At 47.0% G+C, this 22,171-nt stretch overlaps 1 protein-coding gene across 2 annotated transcripts in view; it reads right to left on the bottom strand.

The window, feature by feature from the left end:
• The window catches only part of SASH1 (SAM and SH3 domain containing 1), a 182,863-nt gene that overhangs the window by 87,850 nt on the left and 72,842 nt on the right, over positions 1 to 22,171 (bottom strand). For both annotated transcript variants that reach the window (XM_080666223.1, XM_080666224.1), the window contains exons 3-4: positions 17,843 to 17,893; positions 17,680 to 17,729 (exon numbers count right to left, since the gene is read on the bottom strand). In XM_080666223.1, the coding sequence (XP_080522349.1) occupies positions 17,680 to 17,729; positions 17,843 to 17,893 (101 nt within the window). The remainder of the gene's footprint in view (positions 1 to 17,679; positions 17,730 to 17,842; positions 17,894 to 22,171) is intronic.

Genomic DNA, 22,171 nt, shown 5'->3' with positions numbered 1-22,171 from the left:
AACTTTGCTTTGCGAATTCACTGGCTGAGACGGAAAGTAATTCTGTTGCCAAAATCTGGCATAGTGTTAGGACTCCCTGTATATTTAGTACCAACGAAAACGTTGGTGACATCCTGTCACTGGTGAAAACAACCCCATAGAGGCCTTTTCTTTCATTTTCAGTCTATTCCCAGCTTGTCCTTTCTGGCTTTTGTTACAAAGTCACCTTCCTAAACGATCTAGGCAGGTAGGTGTCTGAAGTACCAAGTCCAAGGCAATGGCCGGACACAGCACAGGCTCGGGGCTCACACCTGAGGAGCTGGGCACACCTGGGATAGCAGGGCCACAGATCTAAGCCATGCTTTCTTTTTACGTGAACTAGTGATGATACAAACAGAACCCCCCTTGCTGAGCTATTAGGAGAATTACTTGAGACGATGAACAGAGAGCTCAGCACAACGCCTGGCACTTACTAAGTTCCCCCTAACGGTGACCTCTTCGAACCATTCTCCAGAGCACTGCCACTATGCATCTCCTAGACCAGCGGTCGCCAACCTTTCGGACCTCACGGACCACCAGCTGGCGACCGCGGCTCCAAAGGTTCCCTTAAACCGGAAGTTTCTGAATCACAGAGGTTCCTCCTTTTTTTAAAAAAAAAAAAAAAAACCATTAACTTCCCTCAAATAATTTGGGGGATATAATAATTCCTCTTCCTTTTCTCGATTACACTTTATACAAGTAACTCATGTTTTTCTTAGGATTAAAACACATACACACACAAACACACATCAATGATTGAATCTGATGTCAATGTAGAGTTGTAAGGGCCACTGACTGGTATCTACACATGAATAACGTTATTTCAAGTGTTTTCCGAAGGCCCACTATCCAGGAAGCTGCCCAGTATAATGGCTCCAGTGTAGGTTCTGAACTCCAGCTACCAGGGTTCCAAGCCCAGTTCTACCATTTACTAACTAGTAACTTTTTTTTAAATAAAACTTTAATGTGCTTTTACTGATTTTTAGAGAGGGAGAGGGATAGAAACATTGGCGAGAGAGAAACATCATCGATCAGCTGCCCTCTACACACCCCCTACTGGAGATCAAGCCCAAAACCCGGGCATCGAGCGGTGACCTGACGCTCAACCACTGAGCCACACCGGCCGGGCTGAGTGACTTTTGACAAGTGACTGAGTCCCCCTGAATCCTAGTTTCCTGCTAGAGACAATAAAATTACTGATCACATAGGTTTTCTAGAGGTTTCAGTCAAGGGTGACCTGCATGGTATTTAGAACAAGCCTGCACAGGCTAAGCCACACAAAAAAGCCAGCGGTTATAATGGCTGACTTTTGTTTTCAGCTTCCCCTATGGGGTCAAGTCTCTCTAAGTCCTTCTCAAAAAGCACTTCTGTTTCTCAACATGGAAGGGGTTGGTCCTCTGGCACCTCGGGGATGGCCAACTAGCTCTCCAGTCAAGAGCAGGCCCCACCCATGCTAATCTGAAAATCCCTCACGGAGGTGCACTGATCGAGATTTGTGCCCTTTCACTCACCACCGGTAACTGGTACCGAAAGTTAATGACGCAGGACACTGGCAGACATTGAAGAGTTTCGTGCCTGAAGAGCATCCAAGAGCCACCTCTCCATAACAGAGGCCCACGGCCTGGCTGTGTCCCAGCCTCAACTTCGCACAGGCCGGGGCGATACCAGTGCCGAAGTGCAGAGCTGAACATGCCCCGGGGAGTGGGCTCGGGGCAGGGAGAATCAAAGCCGGGACAGAACACACTCATCCTCCAAAGTTTCCAGAAACTTCTTTTCCAGCTGGGCCATAGTAGTGTTTATCTGTGGACTCGTGGGTCTGAACTGCCTAAGAAGTTGACAAACACCTGTTGCTTGGATGCCAGCTTCGCTGCTGACAGCACTAGGAAAGTACTGGAAAGTCATAAATGCCTTCACAGCTCTTCCGAATTGCCCCATGGCATACTACAGGGTACAGACTAGTATTTTTCCTGTAAATTCATATAAAAAGGCATCAGCAACTGATCAGCATCGTATAAAAACAAACAACGATGATTTCCTGTTTGTTATGTGTTGTTTGGTGTAGATAATGAAGCCCTGGGAAGCTTGTGGAGGGGGGGGCATGTATACACGGCCCACACCATGCAGGGATTGACAGTATCCTTGGGTAGATTATATATCAACAGGCTGCAAGATGGGAATGGCTGAGTGAGTGGCTATAGCACGAGGCAAGGCCTGTTGCCTTCCACCTTAATAGCCATGCTCATCTTCTTTCTTACTAAAAGAACCCTGGTTCTGCCTGGGTGGCTGTGTACCCAGTTAAGATACTCACCTCCCCGAGGCTGGCTGGCAGCTAGCCAAGGCCAGGTGCCAGCATCTGCCCAAGATGTAACCGGAACTGTATAGCAGAGTGTTTCTGGGAAATCTGGTGTTTTCATAACGAGAAGGACTGACTCAGTTTTCACATGTCTTTTGCCCTTTGCCCTTGCCCTGGGTACTGACCGAAACATGGGCACAATGCCAAAGCAGTGGTCATTTTTTCATAAGGAAGGGAGTCCCATAGTATGGATGGTAGAGGAGAGAAAAAATTCCTTGAGCAGCTGTATCAGACTTGGAACCTCCAGACTCCCTGCTAAATGAAAAATATATGCCCCATTTGCCTCAACACGGCAGCCAGGTTTTGGTAACACCTAAGTAAATATAATCCTAACTGTGGTGAAGGAGTAAAAAGGACCAATTTCTATGAAGCATTGGGTCTGGGTTTACCAAATATATTCATATAAATATCATCCTATTTCAGGCTCACAGAGACCCTGAAAAGAACTGAGCCCATCATACAGATGAAGAGACTGAGGCCTGGAGTGTTCATGTGACCTTTCCCATTTTATGTCACATGGCTGGAGCTTAAACTCAGCTCTTCAGACACGCAGACCGATGTTCTTCCCACTGAAATACCAGGTTCATGAAGGCTAGGGCCTCTCCTGCATTCACAGTGCCAGGCATGACACTGTGAGCCCAAAGCCACATCAATGTGCACTTTCTCTAACCACAGGCACTGAAAGTGCCATTGAAGTTTGGGACTTGGCCACTGGAATCCACAGCCAGGTGAAGTGCTGGCCTCTGAGGTTTCCTCTGCAGGCAGACAAATCAAGATGTTAAAGGAAAAGGCCTTAAATTCCACCGTCTGTTCATTCTGGGTTTGGTGTAACCAGTAAAAACGAAATGTCTTCCTTTTATGGCCTTGATGTGAATTCTGAATTTCATTTAGATCTTTATATCTTAAGAATTACTGAACTGTCAACAGCAAAATAAAACAGGGTTTTAGCACTTTTATTTTTACCACAAAAGCTAGTTTTTATAACATGAAAGGGGGGGGGACTGTAAACAGCCTTGTTGACATTTTTTCTGTAAATGGAAATTATTCCTTCCCTCTACTTCCCCTTTAAAATTTACTACATATTTGTAATAAATACATGGTCCAAGAACGGCTTTTTCTGCAGGAAATGTGGCTTAGATTTAGGCCGCTGGATGTCTGGAAGCGTCTGCCCTTTCTCTCTGAAAGGCTGATTGGTTATCGGGATGTGGGACCCAGGTCCCAGCTCCCAGCTCAAGACCGGGTGTGACGATGAAAGGCCACCTGACTGGTACAGGCTGCGTATGGGGTAACTTATCCCAGGGGAGGTTGGCACAGTAAGGAAAACCGGCCTTTGATATTCTTATCAAATTTGCATGGACCTGTGGGGAGATGCTGGCTGCAAAGAGCAGGCCTGTACCAGCCTCAGCCTCAGGATGGGGGCAGGGGGAGGGGCCATGGGAGGAAGAGAGGCTCCATTCAATTATCTCCTCCTTCAGTTTCCATGGAGATGGCACAGGAAGCTGGTCAGAACTTTCTCAGTGGGAACAAACAGAGGCTCCCATTCACCATCACCCGAGCCTCACTGACCACGCTGGCTGCTGTGCTGTCTGGGTGCAGAGCAGCCCGAGGAGGGATGTGGGGCCCGGGCTGCCAGCCCCGTTTCAGCCAGATGCTCTGACGGAGCAGAGGAGTCCATGATGCCACCTCTGAAGGCCGAAGCTGGAGGGCCTGTGGGCATAGGGGACCTTTCCCGGCCTTGCTGACGCAGTGACCGGCCACCTCAGGGTGTGGCTGTGGGAGCCGCCTGCCCGCCCGGGGCTCCTGGCCGCAGCACAGAGGACCAGGTCCCTTCCACAGTGGCCACGGCCATAGCCAACTTAACCTTCCTTTCGTTCTCTTCACTTTTCATTCCTTCAGAAACAGCAGGTGGAAATTTCCTGTTATCGATTCTACGAAAATGGGAACTCACACTAACCTGTCTTCTCAGATCTCATTTTTTATTGAGGTATAACTGACACAGAATGTTGTTAGTTTCAGGTCTACTACACAATGATTTCTCATTTGTATATATTGGGAAGTCATCACCACAACAAGTCTAGTGAACATCCGTCACCGTTCCGATCTCGATTTTAAATTCCCACACATCCCTGCGCCTCCAGTTCTGCACCCACTAAGGGCTCTCTGTACTATGTCATCCCAGGCTGGTCTCACATTGTCTCTGACTGCTTCCCATCCTCCCCCTTCTGATCCTGTGGCTTTATCCTAAGTGACACACGGGCAGCTGCCAGAGGTGATCCCATACCAGTGACGCTGCCAGGGTCACCACGATGACAAATGACCTCTGCCAGGGTCAGCGGATCGGCCCCTGGTTCCATGGATCCTGAGATGTGGAGCAGAACCACAGAGCTTCAACCCAAAGGACAAGAAACGGGTAGGCAGTGATTCGTATACAAGCCATCTGCTGGAGATCCTCCTGGGGAGGGAGCTTAAGGCGCCAGAGAATCCAGGTCATTGTGCCTGGGCGGGGCTGAGGGCCGTCTGGTCAACAAGCTCTCCAGCTAACTCTGATAAATGGATGTGCTTGGAACCACCGGGTTGACTCAGTCGGTACTGGGAAACATCCTCCTTCTCCATGCCTCCTATCCTTCTAGTTCAACACCTCTGAGATACAGCCAGCAGTCTCATAAGTGAGAATTTCAGAAAAGAATACAGAATACAATAAGATAAAACAAGCAGGTGGTGTTCTCCTAACTGTAAGGGGTTACTTGGACAAAACTTCTGGACAAGAGGTTGGGGGCTGGGTTTAGTGTTGACTACAATGTACTTGGAGTGCAGGAGACACTCCTCAAGGACTAGATGACGGAATGAGCCGGTAGATTCAAGAATTTTTAAAGCAGAAGCATCATGAAAAAAAAAAAAGCTCTGCCAAGTTTCAGACCTTAAGGATCTCTCCTCTTCGCACTGGTCTGCCTGCCTCCTTGGGGGCATCCAATCCCACCTCCTTACACAGACAGGCAACTCCTGCACTGACCGAGCCATGTGCCCATCCCCACAGGTGCTGCACTCACACACCTCAGCCGGCCTTGTTCTGCCTGGATTCTGCCTTCCCCTGCATTTGGGCCTAAGAAACAAGAAACCGCCAGGTTATCCCTCCCGTGCTATCTTGGGGAACCTGCAGTGGACTTGCCGGCCATCAGGTGAGCTCAGCTGGAGGGCGTTTCCCAGAACCCGCTCCCTGCACAGTGCCGGGTCCCTGTGGGCCACACGAGAGTTCATGTGCGATGCAGCAAGCAGAAGTAGAGCAGTCGTCAATTTTTTCCCATGCATCAAGGTCAGTGCAGGACACAGCATCATCACATGTCCCCTGGGTCACTGGGTGGCATGGGCAGAGCAAGGCCCTCAGGGCTCGAATCCCTGCGAGTCCCCTCCTGGGGTCCTCGGGCCCTGGACCTGCGGCCTGCTCTGCTCCTGAGAAACGAGGGACACTGGTGCTTCTGCAGGTTCCTTGCACCACTCACCGTGCGAGGGCCTTGCCTGGAGGTGGTGAGATGACGTGGGTTTCCGCACATTCTTGGTGGCAGTTTGTCCTCTTTCCCCACTTTCTGCATCTTTTTTGCCCCAAATGCCAGTCCTGTTGACTTCATGCCACATCATCAACCTCCCCTGGGCTACCTTCACATCTGCTCTCCTAGAGGGCCTTGCCTGATACCGAGTCTATGTGGCCCCCACCCCACGCCTGCCCCCCAGGGACAGACTGTCCCTCCACCAGCAGTTCCTCTGCATTGAAGTCACCCGACATTGTATCATCTTGTCGTGTCTTCTTCAGGCTGTAAGAGGACAGCCACCTTCCCTCTCCTGTCCACCCTCCCAGAGCCTCCCTTAGTTGTCTGCACAGCAGACACTGGAAAAGGTGAACTCAGTTAAACTTCCCTGGCCACCAAGCCGACTACAGGTCCTCAGTCTTCGTGGCCCCTGGGGTGGAGTCTATGCAGAAGGCCTGACCAGGCAGATACATAGATCTGGATCAGGAGTCCACCTCTGCCTCGCCCAAGGCTGTGACTGTGACCGTCATGATCTAGGAAAGGTACTGAGTCCTTCTAAACCTCTGTAAGCTACCATTTCCATAATAGTTTTGTTAGAAAGATTTACACATAAAACTGGTAGGTCTGGATCTTGCCTTACCTGCCAGGATAGGAATGTACTTATGTACGGACAGCCTCCTTCCCACCCCACCATCCCCTTCGCCCCCAAATGTTGATGACCTCACCTGCAGAACAGAGAAGAGCCAGCTGCCCCCCTCCACACTGAACACTTCCTGGCCATCATGTCTGTCTCCGGCCATCGCAGGTGGGGGATGTGGCCCAGGCGTGTGGGCTCCAGCCTGGGCTGGGTCAGCTGGAGGCTCATTCCCCAGACAGGGTGAAAGGCAACAGAGTTTTCAGAGCAACAGCTGAGGTGGAGAAGTCTGGCACAGCTGGCCCTGCCCTGAGCCCGTGCGCTCTGGAATGTTGAGCCCTTCAAATATGCTGTGTGATGCAGTACACACGTGAGCAGGCACCGATCCGCCCGCACAGACACATACCTCACGGGTGGCTATCTCGCAGCCCCTTCCCCCTCTTTGGGGCACGGAAAGGAAGGCTCAGGCGGGAACGGCCTGTTGGAAGTGGCGTGGCCATCAAGGAGCGCTGTGTATGGCCCCATGTGCTCAGACTGAGGATGAAAACTACAGTCACACTGCCACTGTCCTGGGCAATGCCCCACCTTACAGAGGAGGTGGGGAGGTGGGGACGGAACAAGGACAACGTGGGCACCGCGTCCAATGCCAGGCACCGCGCTAGGCGTCCTGCACAATGACCCTCAGAGAGAGATGTCACTGGGCTCGTTATCGATTAGGAACCTGAGGTTAGAGAATAGAGAAGTTAAGTCCACAGCTAGCAGAACTTACATTCAGGCTCAGGCTCTGTCCACACCAACGCCAACACCAGCGAGAGCAAGCTGCCTCGGTGGACCGCCTACGCAGAGCTGGGGCCCAGGGCGTGCTTTGGACTGGGTCGCAATATGAAAGAGGGCTCAGGCCACAAGGAAGCTTGGAGACCACCTGACTCACACTCATCTCTGTGTAACTGAGCTGAAGCCTGGCGGGTGGGCGGGGAGCGGGGATAGGGGAGAGGGGCGGGGGAAGGTGACCCAGATGATCAATCACAGTCAGGGAGCGCACTGAAAGTACCAACGCGACACTGACCTTGCCCTCGTACCCACAGCCTTGGCAGATGGCAGTCTACCAGCCTTGGGAGACGGTAAATGGAGTAAAGCGAAATAATACATAATATGCACGCTGATGCCTGGTTCTTGGCACAGCCCATTTATTTTGTGAAGCCTACGCTTGCGGCCCTTCTCCCCCTGGTGAGCTCAAAGGCCAGATGATGTAGGACGGTGGGCAACGCAGCGAGGACACAGCCCCCTGAACCAGGCCAACCCGACGTGTGACCTACCCTCAAGGACATGCCTCCACTTGGCTTCTTCACGCCAGCGCCCATGTGCACATCCCCCACGGGAAAACCTGGTGTTCCCCTCCCCACCCACAGCCCTGCCACAAACAGGATGTGGAAACAGGATGCATTTGTCTCAGCTCCAGGGATGAGGCTTGACCTGGATTTCCTAGCAAAGGCGCAGGCCTCAGCAGCGGCTGGTCTGCACCCCAGGGCCTTTCGTGACCCCAAGCAGGTCTCTAGTGCGCATGTCTGTGAAGGAGAAGGAACAGAGAGCCCCAGCTGGTCACACAGGAGGGAAAGCTCTCAGGACCATGACGGCAGACCCAGCTCCCCAGACCCAGCCCCCCGGGTGCTTCCACACAGAATGAAGCCTGAGCCCCTCCCCAGCAGCTTCTAGGAACAAGCTTATGAGGAAGAGCGAGGAGGACGCATTGGAGAAAGAACTTAGTAAAAGCATTTCTTGCATATTTCAAAGAGGCTACCAAAAATTGGGTTCAAAGCTCCATTCTTAATGGAGCTGTAACAGACATATTCTTTCAAAAGGAAAGCAAGCCCTTGTGTGCAAGTGCACATGGTATGAAATGTACAGACTAAGTGAATCTATACAGACAGAGAGTAGATCAGTGGTTGCTTTGCGGGGAGGGCCATCAGGAGCAATTGCTAACGGGTAACAGGGCTTCTTTCTGGGGTGATGGAAATGTTGTAGGTTGGCTGTGTGATGGTGACTCACACCTGTGAATGTACGAAGCACTTTTTGGTTGTACACTCTACATGGGTGACTTGTATGCTATGTGTGTGTACTGTATCTCAAGTTGATTTAAAACAAAAAAAGAAAACAGGTGGCCACACAAAAACTTGTATACAGATGTTCACAGCAGCATTATTCATAATAGTCAAAAAGTTAAAACAACCCTAATTCTACACCCATCAACAAATAAAATAAAATTAAAAAAAATGTAGCATTTTTATAACAAAAAGGAATGAACTGTGGTGAAACTCTAAAAACATTACGCTAAGTGAAATAAGCTCATCAATGAAAATATTTATGACTCCATTTACACCAAAAGTCCAGAACAGGCAAATAAACCTATAGAAACAGAAAGGTGCTGAGTGGTTGTGCAGGGGTGAGGGCAATGGGGAATTTTAAGGAAGGACGATGAAAGGGGATGATGAATTCTGCTATAGGGATGCATAGCGGGGGGTGACAACAACAGTAAGGAGCCGGCATCCAGCCAGAGGCTGCCGCGGGCAGGCAGGTCGCCGGACTGGGCAATAGGACACGGTGGAGATGGGGATTTGAGGTAGGCGCCTGGAGACAGCAGTTCGAAGCCATGGGCACTGTAAGCATCCTGGCAGAGCACACAGACTGGATAAAAAGCCCCAGGAAAACACCCAAGAGAAGGGTGCGCAGACAAAAGGGAACTGCAGGACGTGGGCAAAACGTAAGGCAGAAGCCACAGTGTCACAGGCAGCAAAGGGAGTCGGCAGTGCCGAAGGGTCTCTGGGATAGTTACTGTTTCGCCATTGACCTTGGTAACGGGGAGAGGAGAGAAACAGGATGAGGGTTTGGGAGAATGGCCAGATTTTCATGGGATGAAGAAGGAACTCCACATGTTTTTACACAGTCACCCACTCGTTTATCCATTATTAGAAGACTTTAACAAAGATCCAGAGTTCTGAGTGGGACACGGACACAGACACACACACACACACACACACACACACACACGCACACACTCTCTTACATACATGCCCTCGTTCACCGGAGTCCATTGCAAAAGTGGCAGGAAAGCCCAGCAGCAGGACACTTCACCTCAACTCCGCAGATCAGGGAAGGCTCTGGGAGGAGCCAAGGCCAGAGCTGGATTGATAAGGTTGAGTGGAGCTTGCCAGGTAAGGAGGGTGGAGGGCAGTGAGAGTGGGGGACAGACAACCCCAGAAGGAGCGTCAATTTCAGAGGCACAGCATGCCTGTCTGAGACACTGCAGGCGCTTCACCTTGCCTGGAGAGCAGGTACAAGGACGATGCAAGGGCACAGGTGGGCAGACAGCAGATATGGGGGGGAGGGGATGGAGGAAGGCAAGGGCAGAGATGCAAGCCATCCGCAGAGTCACAGATGAGTGAGAGGAACGGGAACACGTGCATAACAAGTGCAAGGGCTTCTTCCCTGAGGTCTCGAAGGAAGAAGGTGAAGACCAAGGTTTTCAAGGTGGAGAAAAGGATCAAAAGACTCACCAGCTTGCCAGGGAAGCAAATCCGTGAGCGAAACCATGTGCAAATGGAGTGAACGCTTGCACAGAACATTCACCAACTGCAGTTCATCCACTTATTCCACTCCAGAACACTGTATTGGCTCCCCCGCCTTTTAGTTATCTTCCGCTTCCATCATGCTATAGATTTTTTTGGACTTTTTCACCATGAAATAGTTCAAGTGTAGTCATAGGTAATGAAAAAAAGTGAAACTTGAATCCCTGAATGTTCGCCTCTGGTGAAAGACTTCGCAGAAAAGAGCTTATGAATAGTGGCTAAGGCGATGCCTGGAGATTTATTTTGGACCTTCCTGCCTCTATAAATAAATAACAGAGACCCAGCTTATATCTGAATCAGAGTAAAACTTGCTCCTAGTTCCCAGAGAAACACTGGAATGCAGGTTTTAAGTGCTGCTATTTAATGCTATGGAACTCAATGTGCCTCTAACCTCTCCATTGCATAAGCAATACAATTATCAGTACTTTGAATTATATACCGGTTAGGAGAATGGGTTCCCAACTGGGATCAAATCTGGGCTCTGCCACTTATTAGCTGTGTAGCCTTGAGCAACTTATTAACCTCTCTGGACCTCAGTTTCTGCATTTGTAAATAGAAATGATATTGTACTGAACCTCACAGGGTTGTTGGATTAAGTGAGTCAGTGCTTAGACCAGTTTCCAGTTTCTGGCCCATAATAAGCACTCAATAAACATCATCGACTATTTCCTGCTTTTTCTTTTCCAATTCTCAGTCCATAAGAGCCAACCCCTTTAAGACTACATTTTTCTAGATACACACCTAGATAAAACCACAGGCTCCCCCACAAGTTTCCTCAGAAGTAATGAATCTAACTAATCCTGACACAGAGCTTATGTGTTAGACACCGAGCTAGTTTTCAGACTACCCTGCCTTTCTATATACACACACACAAACGAAAGCTTACATTATTGTGGGAAATACCGCCAGCTTCCTACATGCTGTCTCTTCTCCCTCCTTCCTTGGAAAGCCCGATTTGTTCAGGGCAGCAATGGGCTCAGCTAAAAACTCACTTCTCCAAATTCCCCTTTGTCTATGGAGGCCAAGTGCCCCATTTCTGGGAACCCTTTCTTTACTTTCTTTTTCCCCAAAGCACCACCTTAGACATATAGTTTTTCCTATTCCATCTCCCTACATGCAGCTCTTGTGAGCTCTTCATCACAATATCCTGGACCCCAGGCGAGCATCCCGTACACAGAGCTGGTGCTCACTGAACAGGCGCTGCAGGGAGACACGAGTGGGATACAGGGTTGCAGGGGGGTTCTCAGAAAGCTTTAAAAAACGTGCCTTTGGTCTTTTGCCCTCTTACCTTTTTCCCTTCACCCTGTTTGTCTCTCCTACCCACCTGGAAGATGCAGCAGCCACTTTAAAACAGGAGGACAAATACACAGGTGTGCGCGTGCAGACACACACACACACACACACACACACACACACACACAGCAGCCACTTTAAAACAGGAGGACAAATACACAGGTGTGCGCGTGCAGACACACACACACACACACACACACACACACACACACACAGCAGCCACTTTAAAACAGGAGGACAAATACACAGGTGTGCGCGTGCAGACTCACACACACACACACACACACACACACACACACACACACACACACACACACACACACCAAAAAAGACACAGTCTGGTTCCTGAAAGTTTACTGAGCCTCAGTGCCAACCATGGGACAAGGGTTATCCAATGAACCTTGGGTTTGTTTACGCCACTATTTGTCACGCTTTCCGTTATCCGAGGCTAAACTTATTTCTAATAGATACAGTTATAAAGATATCTCTGAGCAAAATGGACTTGCTTTCTAGATATTCTTGAGACTAACTGGTGAATAACAAGACATTTAACTAACATTCACCTTTCAGCCAGTTGACACAAACTGAAGATTGGTGTAATGAAGTAAGCAGTCTCAATAGCCAATATAAATAGATATAAATAGAAGAGGTTCAAGTTAAAGCTCCTTTGGTCTTCTTTGTTATATTTCAGTGAAAGCACATGGAGAGATTAGACTGTAAGAAAATAAGGACGAATGTGGCCTTTCTCGAACCAGAGAGGGGCAGGTCTGTTCTATACCTCTCTAGCTCCCCATCTATCTATTTCTCTATCGTCTACAGCCGTGGGCAAACTACGGCCCGCAGGCCGGATCCGGCTGTTCTATCCAGTTCTCTTGCTCTCCCCTCCGCTCCTTTACTTTGAATTTATATTAGTTCACACAAACACTCCATCCATGCTTTTGTTCCGGCCCTCCGGTCCAGTTTAAGAACCCATTGTGGCCCTCGAGTCAAAAAGTTTGCCAAGCCCTGGGTCACCCATATCTCCAGGCCAAATTAGTATCAGCTAGCAGCCCCACTAGGCAGGGTATCCAGGGGCAGTGATGTCAGCTGTTGGACTTCTCACTGCCTGTCTCCCCTACAAAATGCCTACCTCTTCTGGTCAGACCTATCTATCTATTTATATGTAAGGCTAATATGCAAAGTGTCCCCTTGGGAGTTCGACCGGGAGTTCAATCGCTCGCTATGGCATGCACTGACCACCAGGGGGCGATGTGAAACGAAGGAAGGCCTCAGCCAGCAGCCGGTAGCTGGGGAAGGGAGGCCCCGGCTGGCCCTGATCGCCGGCCAGGCCTAGGGACCCTACCGGTGTACGAATTTTGTGCACCGGGCCTCTAGTATTACTATAATTTAAGACCTGTATTACTATACTAGAAACCCAGTGCACGAAATTCGAGTACGGTGGGGGGGGAGGGGTCCCTCAGCCCACCCTGCACCCTCTCCAATCTGGGACCCCACAAGGGATGTGTGACTGCCCGTTTAGGCCCAATCCCAGTAGGATCGGGCCTAAACGGGCAGTCAGACATCCCTCTCACAATCCAGGACTGCTGGCTCCCAAGTGCTTGCCTGCCTGCCTTCCTGACTGCCCCTAACCACTTCTGCCTGCCAGCCTGATCACCCCCTAACTACTCCCCTGCCAGCCTGATTGATGCCTAACTGCTCCCCGGCCAGCCTGATTGCCCCTAACTGCCCTCCCCTGCAGGCCTGGTCCCCCCCACCCCCAACTGCCCTTCCCTGCAAGTCTGAGTCCCCTCCAACTGCCCTTCCCTGCAGGCCCGGTCGCCCCCAACTTCCCTCCTCTGCCGGCCTGGTCCCCCCCAACAGCCCTCCCCTGCAGGCTTGATCACCCCCAACTGCCCTCCCTTGCAGGCCTGGTCCCTCCCAACTGCCCTCCACTGCTGGCCATCTTGTGGTGGCCATCTTGTGTCCACATGGGGGCAGCCATCTTTGACCACATGGGGGCAGCCATCTTGTGTGTTGGAGTGATGGTCAATTTGCATATTACTCTTTTATTAGATAGAATTAGATAGGATAGAGGCCTGGTGCACAGGTAGGGGCCAGCTGGTTTGCCCTGAAGGGTGTTCCCTTGGGGAGTGGGGCAGCCTGAGTGAGGGGCCTGTGGTGGTTTGCAGGCTGGCAACGCCCCCTGGCGACCCAAGCGGAGGCCCTGGTATCTGGGATTTATTTATCTTCTATAATTGAAACTTTGTAACCTTGAGCGGAGCCAAGCCTCCTGCTTGCTCTGTGGCTGCAGCCATTTTTGTTGGGATTTATTTATCTTCTATAACTGAAACTTTGTAGCCTTAAGCAGAGGCCAAAGCAGGCCAGGGCTGCAGAAGCTTGGCTTCCTCCATCGGTGGGGGCAACCCTAGCCTCCTGCTCTCTCCAACTCCATGGCTGCTGCCATTTTTGTTGGGATTTATTTATCTTCTATAATTGAAACTTTGTAGCCTTGAGTGGAGACCTGGGCTGGCCAGGGTGTGTGGAAAGCCTGGCTTCCTCCATTGCCAGGGAAACCCAAGCCTCCTGCTCGCTTTGTGGCTGCATCCATCTTGGTTGGATTAATTTGCATAATCGCTCCTGATTGGCTGGTGGGCGTCGTTTGTGGGTGTAGCTAAGTGATGGTTAATTTGCATATTACTCTTTTATTAGATAGTATTACTGTTAAATGCTAAATACTCCTGGGAGAGATGATGTGTTTTTTAGAAATTAGACATTTACTTCACAATTAATGACTGAAACCTGCCGTAAGCAGGTTTTAAGTGGGGGAGAAGGGAAGAAGCATGGTGTGCCCAGGCCCCTGAGACAACTGGGTGGGGTGAGGGAGACCATAGTTCTGGAAGGCAGGAGTCACAAGGGCCAGTGGCTCGACTCCCATGTGGTCTAGCGCAATCTTTGTCTAAGGGCAGGGCTGCTGAAGGATTCGTCCACTTTTGTTGACTGAGTTCTCTTGCCTTTCAAATAAAAAGCATAAGGCAATTTCTGCCTGTAAAACAACACAGCTGACTCAGAGGGATATTTTGGTTGGCACCAGACACAGCCCTCTGGTTTGCCAGGTCATCCTCCAGGGCTTGTGAAGCTACCAGCAATTTGGATCTGAAGACTAACAGGATTTTGCATTTCAAAGTATTTGCATTTTCAAGTACACAAACACAAACAATTCAACATAAACATTGTGTTAAACCTACTCCCATTGTAATCTGACCTAGAGTACCCAGAGTGATACCTCAATCTTTCTAGATAAACCTTTTTGGAAGATTTAATACAAAATAATTATTAATTTAAGAATAAGTAACACCATTCTGCAAGCCATAGTTAAAATTGATTCAGGCAAGAATCATTAAAGGAATCTCCTAGCCCCTGTGGCTCAGTGGACTTAGGTTTGATTCCTGGTCAGAGAACATACCCAGCTTGCAGATATGATCCCCAGTCAGGTGGAATATGGGAGGCAACTGATCAATGTTTCTCTCTCTCTCTCTCTCTCTCTCTCTCTCTCTCTCTCTCTCTCTATCTATCTATCTCTATCTCTATCTCTCTATCTCTATCTCCCTCCTTCTCCCTTCCTCTCTCTCTAGAATCAATTATTTTTTTAAAGAAAGGAATTTAAAACTACTAGGTAAAAATTTGATGAGGAACAAGATACAGACACGGTCTCAGGTGATCTCCCACAGAATATTTTTTAGTGAAAGGGAAAATTGTAACTTCTCAATTAGTAACTCTTGATTGCAATTAGTAACACCAATAATGGGACAAACTGATATGAGGCACTGAGGAGAAAACATCAAAACTGCATTTTCTGAATCTTAAAAAGAAACCCAGATTGAGGAATATTTCACAAAACAACCAGCCTACACTCCTTAAAAAAATATCAACATCATAAAGGACCAAGAAAAGCCAAGAAGTACTTTCAGATTAAATGTGACAAGAAACATGACATGTAAATGCAATGAATGATTTTTGTGAAGTGTAGGACTGAAAAAGAAGTGTTGTAAGAAACCCTGCTGGGACAGTGAAAGAAAGCTGAATATAAACTGTACTTTAGGAAAGTCAGTATTAAAATGCCTCTACTTGATAACTGTATTGTGGCTGTAAGAGACTGGCTGTGTCCTTAGGAGATATAAGCTGGAGTATTTAGGGCAGTGTGCCGTGATGTCTACAATTTACTCCCAAATAGTTGGGCAGTAATCATGATTAGTGATATGATACAGGAAAAAGAGAGAGCAAGAGTGTGAAAATCGGTGAGTCTAAGTAAAAGTATATGGACATGCATTGCACAATTGTAAATTTTCTGTAAGTTTAACATTTTTTCAACAGTTCTTTAAAGTAAAAGAAAAAAGAATTCTATGATTCTTAAAAACTATTAATAAGAAAGTGAAGAGCAAAATGTATTAAAACTTTCCATTTATTTAGAAACACCAAAGTTTAAGTAAACCATTTGAAAGAACACAAACAAAATGGCAGTACTGCAGATGAAGAGGCTGGTCTGTCAACAGCTCTCTTGTATGTATGCTTTCAATTTTTGTTGTTGTTGTTGTTAACCTCAGAGGAGGCTGTAGTCTCTCTGAGGCCACAAGAGTCATGCCACATTTCACTAAGTGAAGGATACAAACACGGAAAGAATGACTACCCACAATTGAGGGGAAGAAGAAACGCCAAGCCTACGATTAGCACAAATTTGGTGAGTCACGTCCTCTCAGGAGGAAAGACAGACATTTCTTGTTTCCTAAAGGATTTGGAGATTCTGAGGGAACACCTGTGTTCTCAGCTTGAATCATAAACTAGTTCAGGTGAACCTACAGCCCACTCACTCAACACTTCTGCCCACGCTCAGCTCAACATCACAGTACCTCCAGTTTCAAGGTCATTGTCAAGTCAACTCTCTTGACTAGTTGCTGGGATTTGTTCTCTTTGTTGCTGGCAGAATATATGCCACTAAAACAAAGGAAATTCAAGATAACTGCACATCCATCCATCCTCCGACCTTGAGTGGGCAGTGGCCTTGGTTTTCTTTTGCTCATCACCCCACACGGGCCTCAGTCCTGAACCAGATCTGCTGAGCCTCTTCAACTGAGAGCTGCAGGCTTGGCAAAGCAGCCTTTCCCCCTAGAAGCGACCCAGCCAGCAGCACACACACGTGGACGGATTAGGCAGGGCTGTGCTGTAAAGCGCACACACGCTCTCCCAACGTGTGCTTTTCATTCCAGAAATACTTTATTCCTAAACCACTTCTATGTCTCTCTTGGCATGAAACGGTATAAGTGGCCCTGTGCCAAAGGAAGTGTCTGTTTAAACAAGTGGACTTTCTTAAAATTTCTTTACCTCGGAAGGTCATAAATAGAACATTCTAGCATAATTATAATGGAATAAAGTAGAAAAGGGAAAGGTCATAGAAAAAAAAGACGTTTGTGTTGTTTTATACTAGGTAAAAGAAATACTGAAAATACGAGCTATAACATAGAATTACCCTCCAAGGGAGTAAAAACGACAGGATCCAAGTTAGGACGGGGAAGCAAAAATAATACCTTGAAGGTCCGTGAGCATTTGGAACCTTCTGTCACAAGCCGTTTATTCCTGTTCTAAGGTCACCAACCAAATCAAATTGCAGAGGAGGGTGTTTCAATCATGGTTTTACCCTGGAATGTAATTTTGTACCTTGCTCCTTATTTATGACTTTCATCGTATACCCAAAACTAATGTAAAAGAAGAAATCCCATTTTGGTTGACTTAACTGTCCTTTCCCTTTCTTCACGCTCACTTCCAAGTATTCATTTAAGGTTCCCTCACAATAAGCAGTGTGAAATCAGTAACTCTTCACAGAATCGTTAGGCATCACCAGATAAATTACAATTGAAAACACACTCTTATTATCTACCTATAGACAGGAGTGGGCAAAAGTACCTTTACAGTCATTATTTATTATTATATTATTTACTTGTATTATTTGTCTTCGTATTGTTATTATTTCATATCCTTACTTATGATTTATCTTCTAGGTAATGATGGCTGGTAATTTCACTACCGACCCACAAAAGTGGATACTTATACAAAAACCTACTTTTGCCCACCCCTGTACATGTACTCATACACACAACATACTTTTAAGGAAACTGACATCAAGCTCCGTAGAACATACACAACATGATCACCCTCAACATGTATCTGAAGGACCCTTTTCCTAGAATTTCGGACCCTGAAACTTACTTTCTTTCCACTTCTGGTGTTGATGCGGCGCTACAGAAACCAAGCGACTCCTAGGAGAGAGAATTCACAGCATCAGTACAGGCAGAGCGACAGGCTTCATCAGAATATCACTTAAAAACAAAAAGCAGAAGCAAAGAGAGAAGATTAAAGCCACTGTGCTTACTTCGATCTGGGACCGCAGCTGAAGTGACGTGGGGCTGGCATCGGCTTTCTCCTAAAACAGAACAGATGCTGGTTTAATGCGACTTCCAAACGTGGCACACAGCAAGACAAGTCGGTCTGTAACCAGAGATGGAGGAATTTGGGAAGCACTGGGCTACAGTGGGAGGAGATGGCGGAAATAAACAGATTTTCTGGGAAAACTGAAGTGTTTTTAAAATGAGAGCTCTAGCCTCTTAAAATAGAACTGTTTTCTGAACTCCACAGCCTGACATACGGACAATTTTATATGCAAAAGCAAAAGGTACAATCTAACTGAAGAATACTGACAGATAACGGTGACTTCATTCTCTAGGTGTGATCAGCCCGTCACGGGGACACAGAATTTACAGCGACTTGTTTGTGTTCAGTTTCTTTTTCAATAGAGTTCTGATCTGATTTTAAAGTTCTGAATATATGCAGGGCATTCCGTAACGCAGGGCTAACTGTAAGTGCCTTTAGGAAAGGGGAAAGTTAGCTTGGTATTATCTCGTATTCCTAAGACTCACTAGGCTCCTATAGTACACATGAATTTTTCTAGATGAAAATTTAAAAACAAAAAACTTGCAGCATCTAGTAAAAAGGTGACGTAAAGGCAGGACGTGACAAGTGCACTGAGAAATCATTAAATCATAAAGAGAAGCAGAGGGAGCAAACACTTCTAGAGATAAAACTACTAACGCAGCGCTCTCACTTTACAGTTAAAAAAAAAATCGGTATCCCCTTTGAAAGAAAAAGAGAACTAAACCAGTTACCTGGGATGAAAATAATTAGTGAAATAAGCTTTGGCAGCAAAGCAGGACAATGGCGCCATTACCAGTGTTAGAATGTGCCACAGGAAAGTAAGAGTAAACGGAGCTCAGGCCACCACACTGATATTCCCCAAGGAGAGGAAAATTCTAACTCGACGGGTGCTGACGGGGAGGCCCTCACCAGTGTGTGGTCCACTGTCCAGGGCCAGTCCCCCCCTGAGCAACAGGTCATAAGCAGGACGACGGGCAGTTTTATAGGAGTACTATCACTAACATTATACACGTTTGAAATAATATCAGATGTTATTTAGCTGTGTCAATAATTGTCATATTCTTTAGGATTGCACATGTACTCTATGAAGACTGTTTTGTGAGTTCCAGCTAACCTTCTGGAAATAGGAGCAGGTCACTCAAGGCCTTGGAGGGGCGGGTGGAAGGTAGGTAGGAGTCAATGGGAAAAGAAAAGGGGGGGCGGACATCTGTTATTCTTTCAACAATAAAGACCTATTTTTAAAAAAATTCTCACGTGCCATCTCATCATTCAATTTACTATTCATGTGGCTGATTTCATCATTAGCATGATTACCAAACTAGATCGATATTTTTAAGACTTAGCAATAAAATAATAAAATACATGTAACTCGGAGTAAATTCATGAAAGTAAATAGGTAACCGGAATCCAGTACAGATGCAGACTACAATGTGAAGGTACTGGGGTGCCTCGGTCTGAGAACGGGATGATTTGGGACAAGATGACCAACAGAGGTAAGTGCTGTCCTGGACCCACTCACCCTAGTCCCGGGGCCTCATCTGTTATGAAAGCAGGGAGTGGCATGGAGCTCCACAGAACTTTTCTCTGGTTAACGTCCTGGTTTTTATTGCCATCTTTGCTCATTACAGGCAAACTTGATACACCATTTTTACAGAACAATGTACGGAAACGTTTGAGTTACATTCCAAGTCCAATTGGTATGACGTCAGACTCGGGTGTAATCCACAGAAGGGGTGCGTGCGTATTTCTGAGGTTCCCGGTGTGCAGTCCAATCCTGATGCCCTGATAGCTAACCTCTTAACGTCCCGTAGAGAAATTTTCCAACTTAAACAGCAGGAGGTAAGCAAAGGTATATATTTTGCCATTTTTTCATTCTAAGTCGTCCTCTTCAGCAGTCAGTATGGAAGACTCACAGTGATAACAAACTCTATTGGTTCCTCTGAAATTTTCTCTGAAATGCCCCTTTAATTAATACCAACTCTAGTAGACGTCCTCCCAAAACCATTAAAAAAATTTTTAAAGCCCGATTCAACTCTCTCCCCTTTAACTTTTCTTCCCAAACTCTAAGTCTCTACCTAGTTAGGTAATAGTCCATGACAGGGCATTTTCTGCTAGCATTGTACATTTTTATCTGTGTTTTTATTTACTGAATGCATCTTTTGTCACTCAATATCGTAAACATAACATTTTTGGTATGTTGTGCAAAATATACCTGTTCCTGAATCAGAAGCAGGTACATGGTAACAACCATATTAAATGTTCCACGATCAATTCATCTTCACATGTTATTTTGTTACTTATAATAAACATTTGGGTGTGTTTTTTCTACTTTTTAGGAAATTGGGGTGGGGGGGGAGTGGTAGTTCGATATACAATGTGTTAAAACTCTTCCCTTTAAAATAATAGACCCAGTAAATGTTTCCATGCAGAACATCTGTTTTATCAGGAACAGGAGATGTTAAACAGGAGCTTTTGTACAATGATATATCCGGTCGTTTTTCTTTTTTTCCCCCCAGAACATCCCACAAAATAATGTTTTTTTGAGAGCAAATACCAATTTCATCTCTTAAGGAAAGACTACCATCGTTATTAAGAAGTATTTCTTAGAGCAAACACATCCTTAAGTAAAAAATATTACACAAATAAGGAAAAGCTGTAAAACTGTCCACTAAGTAAGGACCTATATGATGTTTGGAGAGAAAACAGAATGGACTCCTGGAAAATTCTATTACTATGACACTGATGGGTTCCACATTATACCCATCACAAATGTGCAGAATAATTAATAATTACTATCATGCATGCATGTGTAAATTGTATGAAATATTTAAGACATAAATATATATAATAAAAATAGAGCAAACCTCTGTGGGCCCATGGAGCCTGTGAAATGGAACATTACAGAGTGAAAGCTAGCAGGTGTTCTGATATACGCAGAACAAAACACCTGTGTGCAGCGTATGAAATACGTCCTACTGGACTTGTCATACAGGTATGCAAAATACTTTTTTTTATCACAGAAAAAAAAAGTATTTTTTTTCATGGCGCAATGTGGAGTGGAAAGCCCTGATGTACTCAGAAAGAGCACCAGCTAGTGTCAGCAATAAAGGGTGCTGCCTACATAATAAAGAAGCAGGAATTCAGGTCAGATGGATGGAAAGGCTCAAGACAGCCCCTTCCATGCCCAGTCTATAAATTAGGCTGCCAGTGCTGGGCTTCCAATTCCATTGCTTCTGGTTTAGGGGGAGGGGCAGGAAGCAATGGTTCCTGAGTCCAGCAGAAGGGGAAGGCAGAGTAATAAGAATTAAAGGGCCTGAGCCTAGCCCCAAACTACTTTATTTGGGAAAATATTGATGGTTCATAGTATAGCTTGTGATTTGGAAGTCCTCATGTTGATGGACATAGTATCGATCTTTGGGGCATGCTGTAATTTAGAGGATTTCTGAGAAACAAGATTCTGCTCTCCATTCTCAACATATTCTGACTGTTCTCTCCCTCAATAACCTACACAGCAGTGACTACCACTGTGTAACAAATCACCCCAAACTTAGCTGCAAAAACAACAAACATTTTATTATGCTCACCTATTCTGGGGTCAGAATACAGAAAGGGGACAACAGGAATGGTTTGTGTGTGCTCCATGGTGTCTGGGCCTCAACTGGGTGATGATTGGGGGCATAATCCTGGGGGAGCGTGCTCGCTGGCTTGCGCACCTGGAGGCTGGTGCCGGCTAGCAGCTGGGACCTCAGCAGGGGCTATCCGCTGGAACTCCACACAGGGCTGCTCCAGGTAGCTGCTTGGACCTCTCTCACAGCAGGGGTTTGGGGTTCAAGAGCAAGAACACCCAGAGAGCCCAGCAGGAGCTGCATTACCCTTTCTAACACAGCCTCTGACAGCGTCCCTACTGCTGGAATCGCAAACTCTCCTGGAGGCAAGAGGCCACACAGTCCCCAACTCTCATCGGAGGAGAGTCGCAATCCAGCGGTAGGAAGAGCACTGGGGGGGGCGGGGGGGGGGGCGGGTATCATCATGGCCTGATTTAGAAATCAGCCTGCCATCCTGAGTGCCAAGGAGATAGGGCCTCAGCTAAGTTCTCAAAATGAGGAATGAGGTGAGACAACTGACTCATGACAATGTCCATATGGACTCTCTTGTATACTTTATAGTTTACTCCAGTAGCACACTTGGCGATATAGTTCAACCTTAACCTGTCACTTAAAAGTAGGGGTGGGGAATGTTTTTTCTGCCAAGGGCCATTTGGATATTATAA

The sequence above is a fragment of the Plecotus auritus genome (genome assembly GCF_963455305.1).
Source record: "Plecotus auritus genome assembly, chromosome: 4".
Lineage (NCBI taxonomy): Eukaryota > Metazoa > Chordata > Mammalia > Chiroptera > Vespertilionidae > Plecotus > Plecotus auritus.
This window is presented reverse-complemented; position numbering and strand designations above follow the sequence as displayed.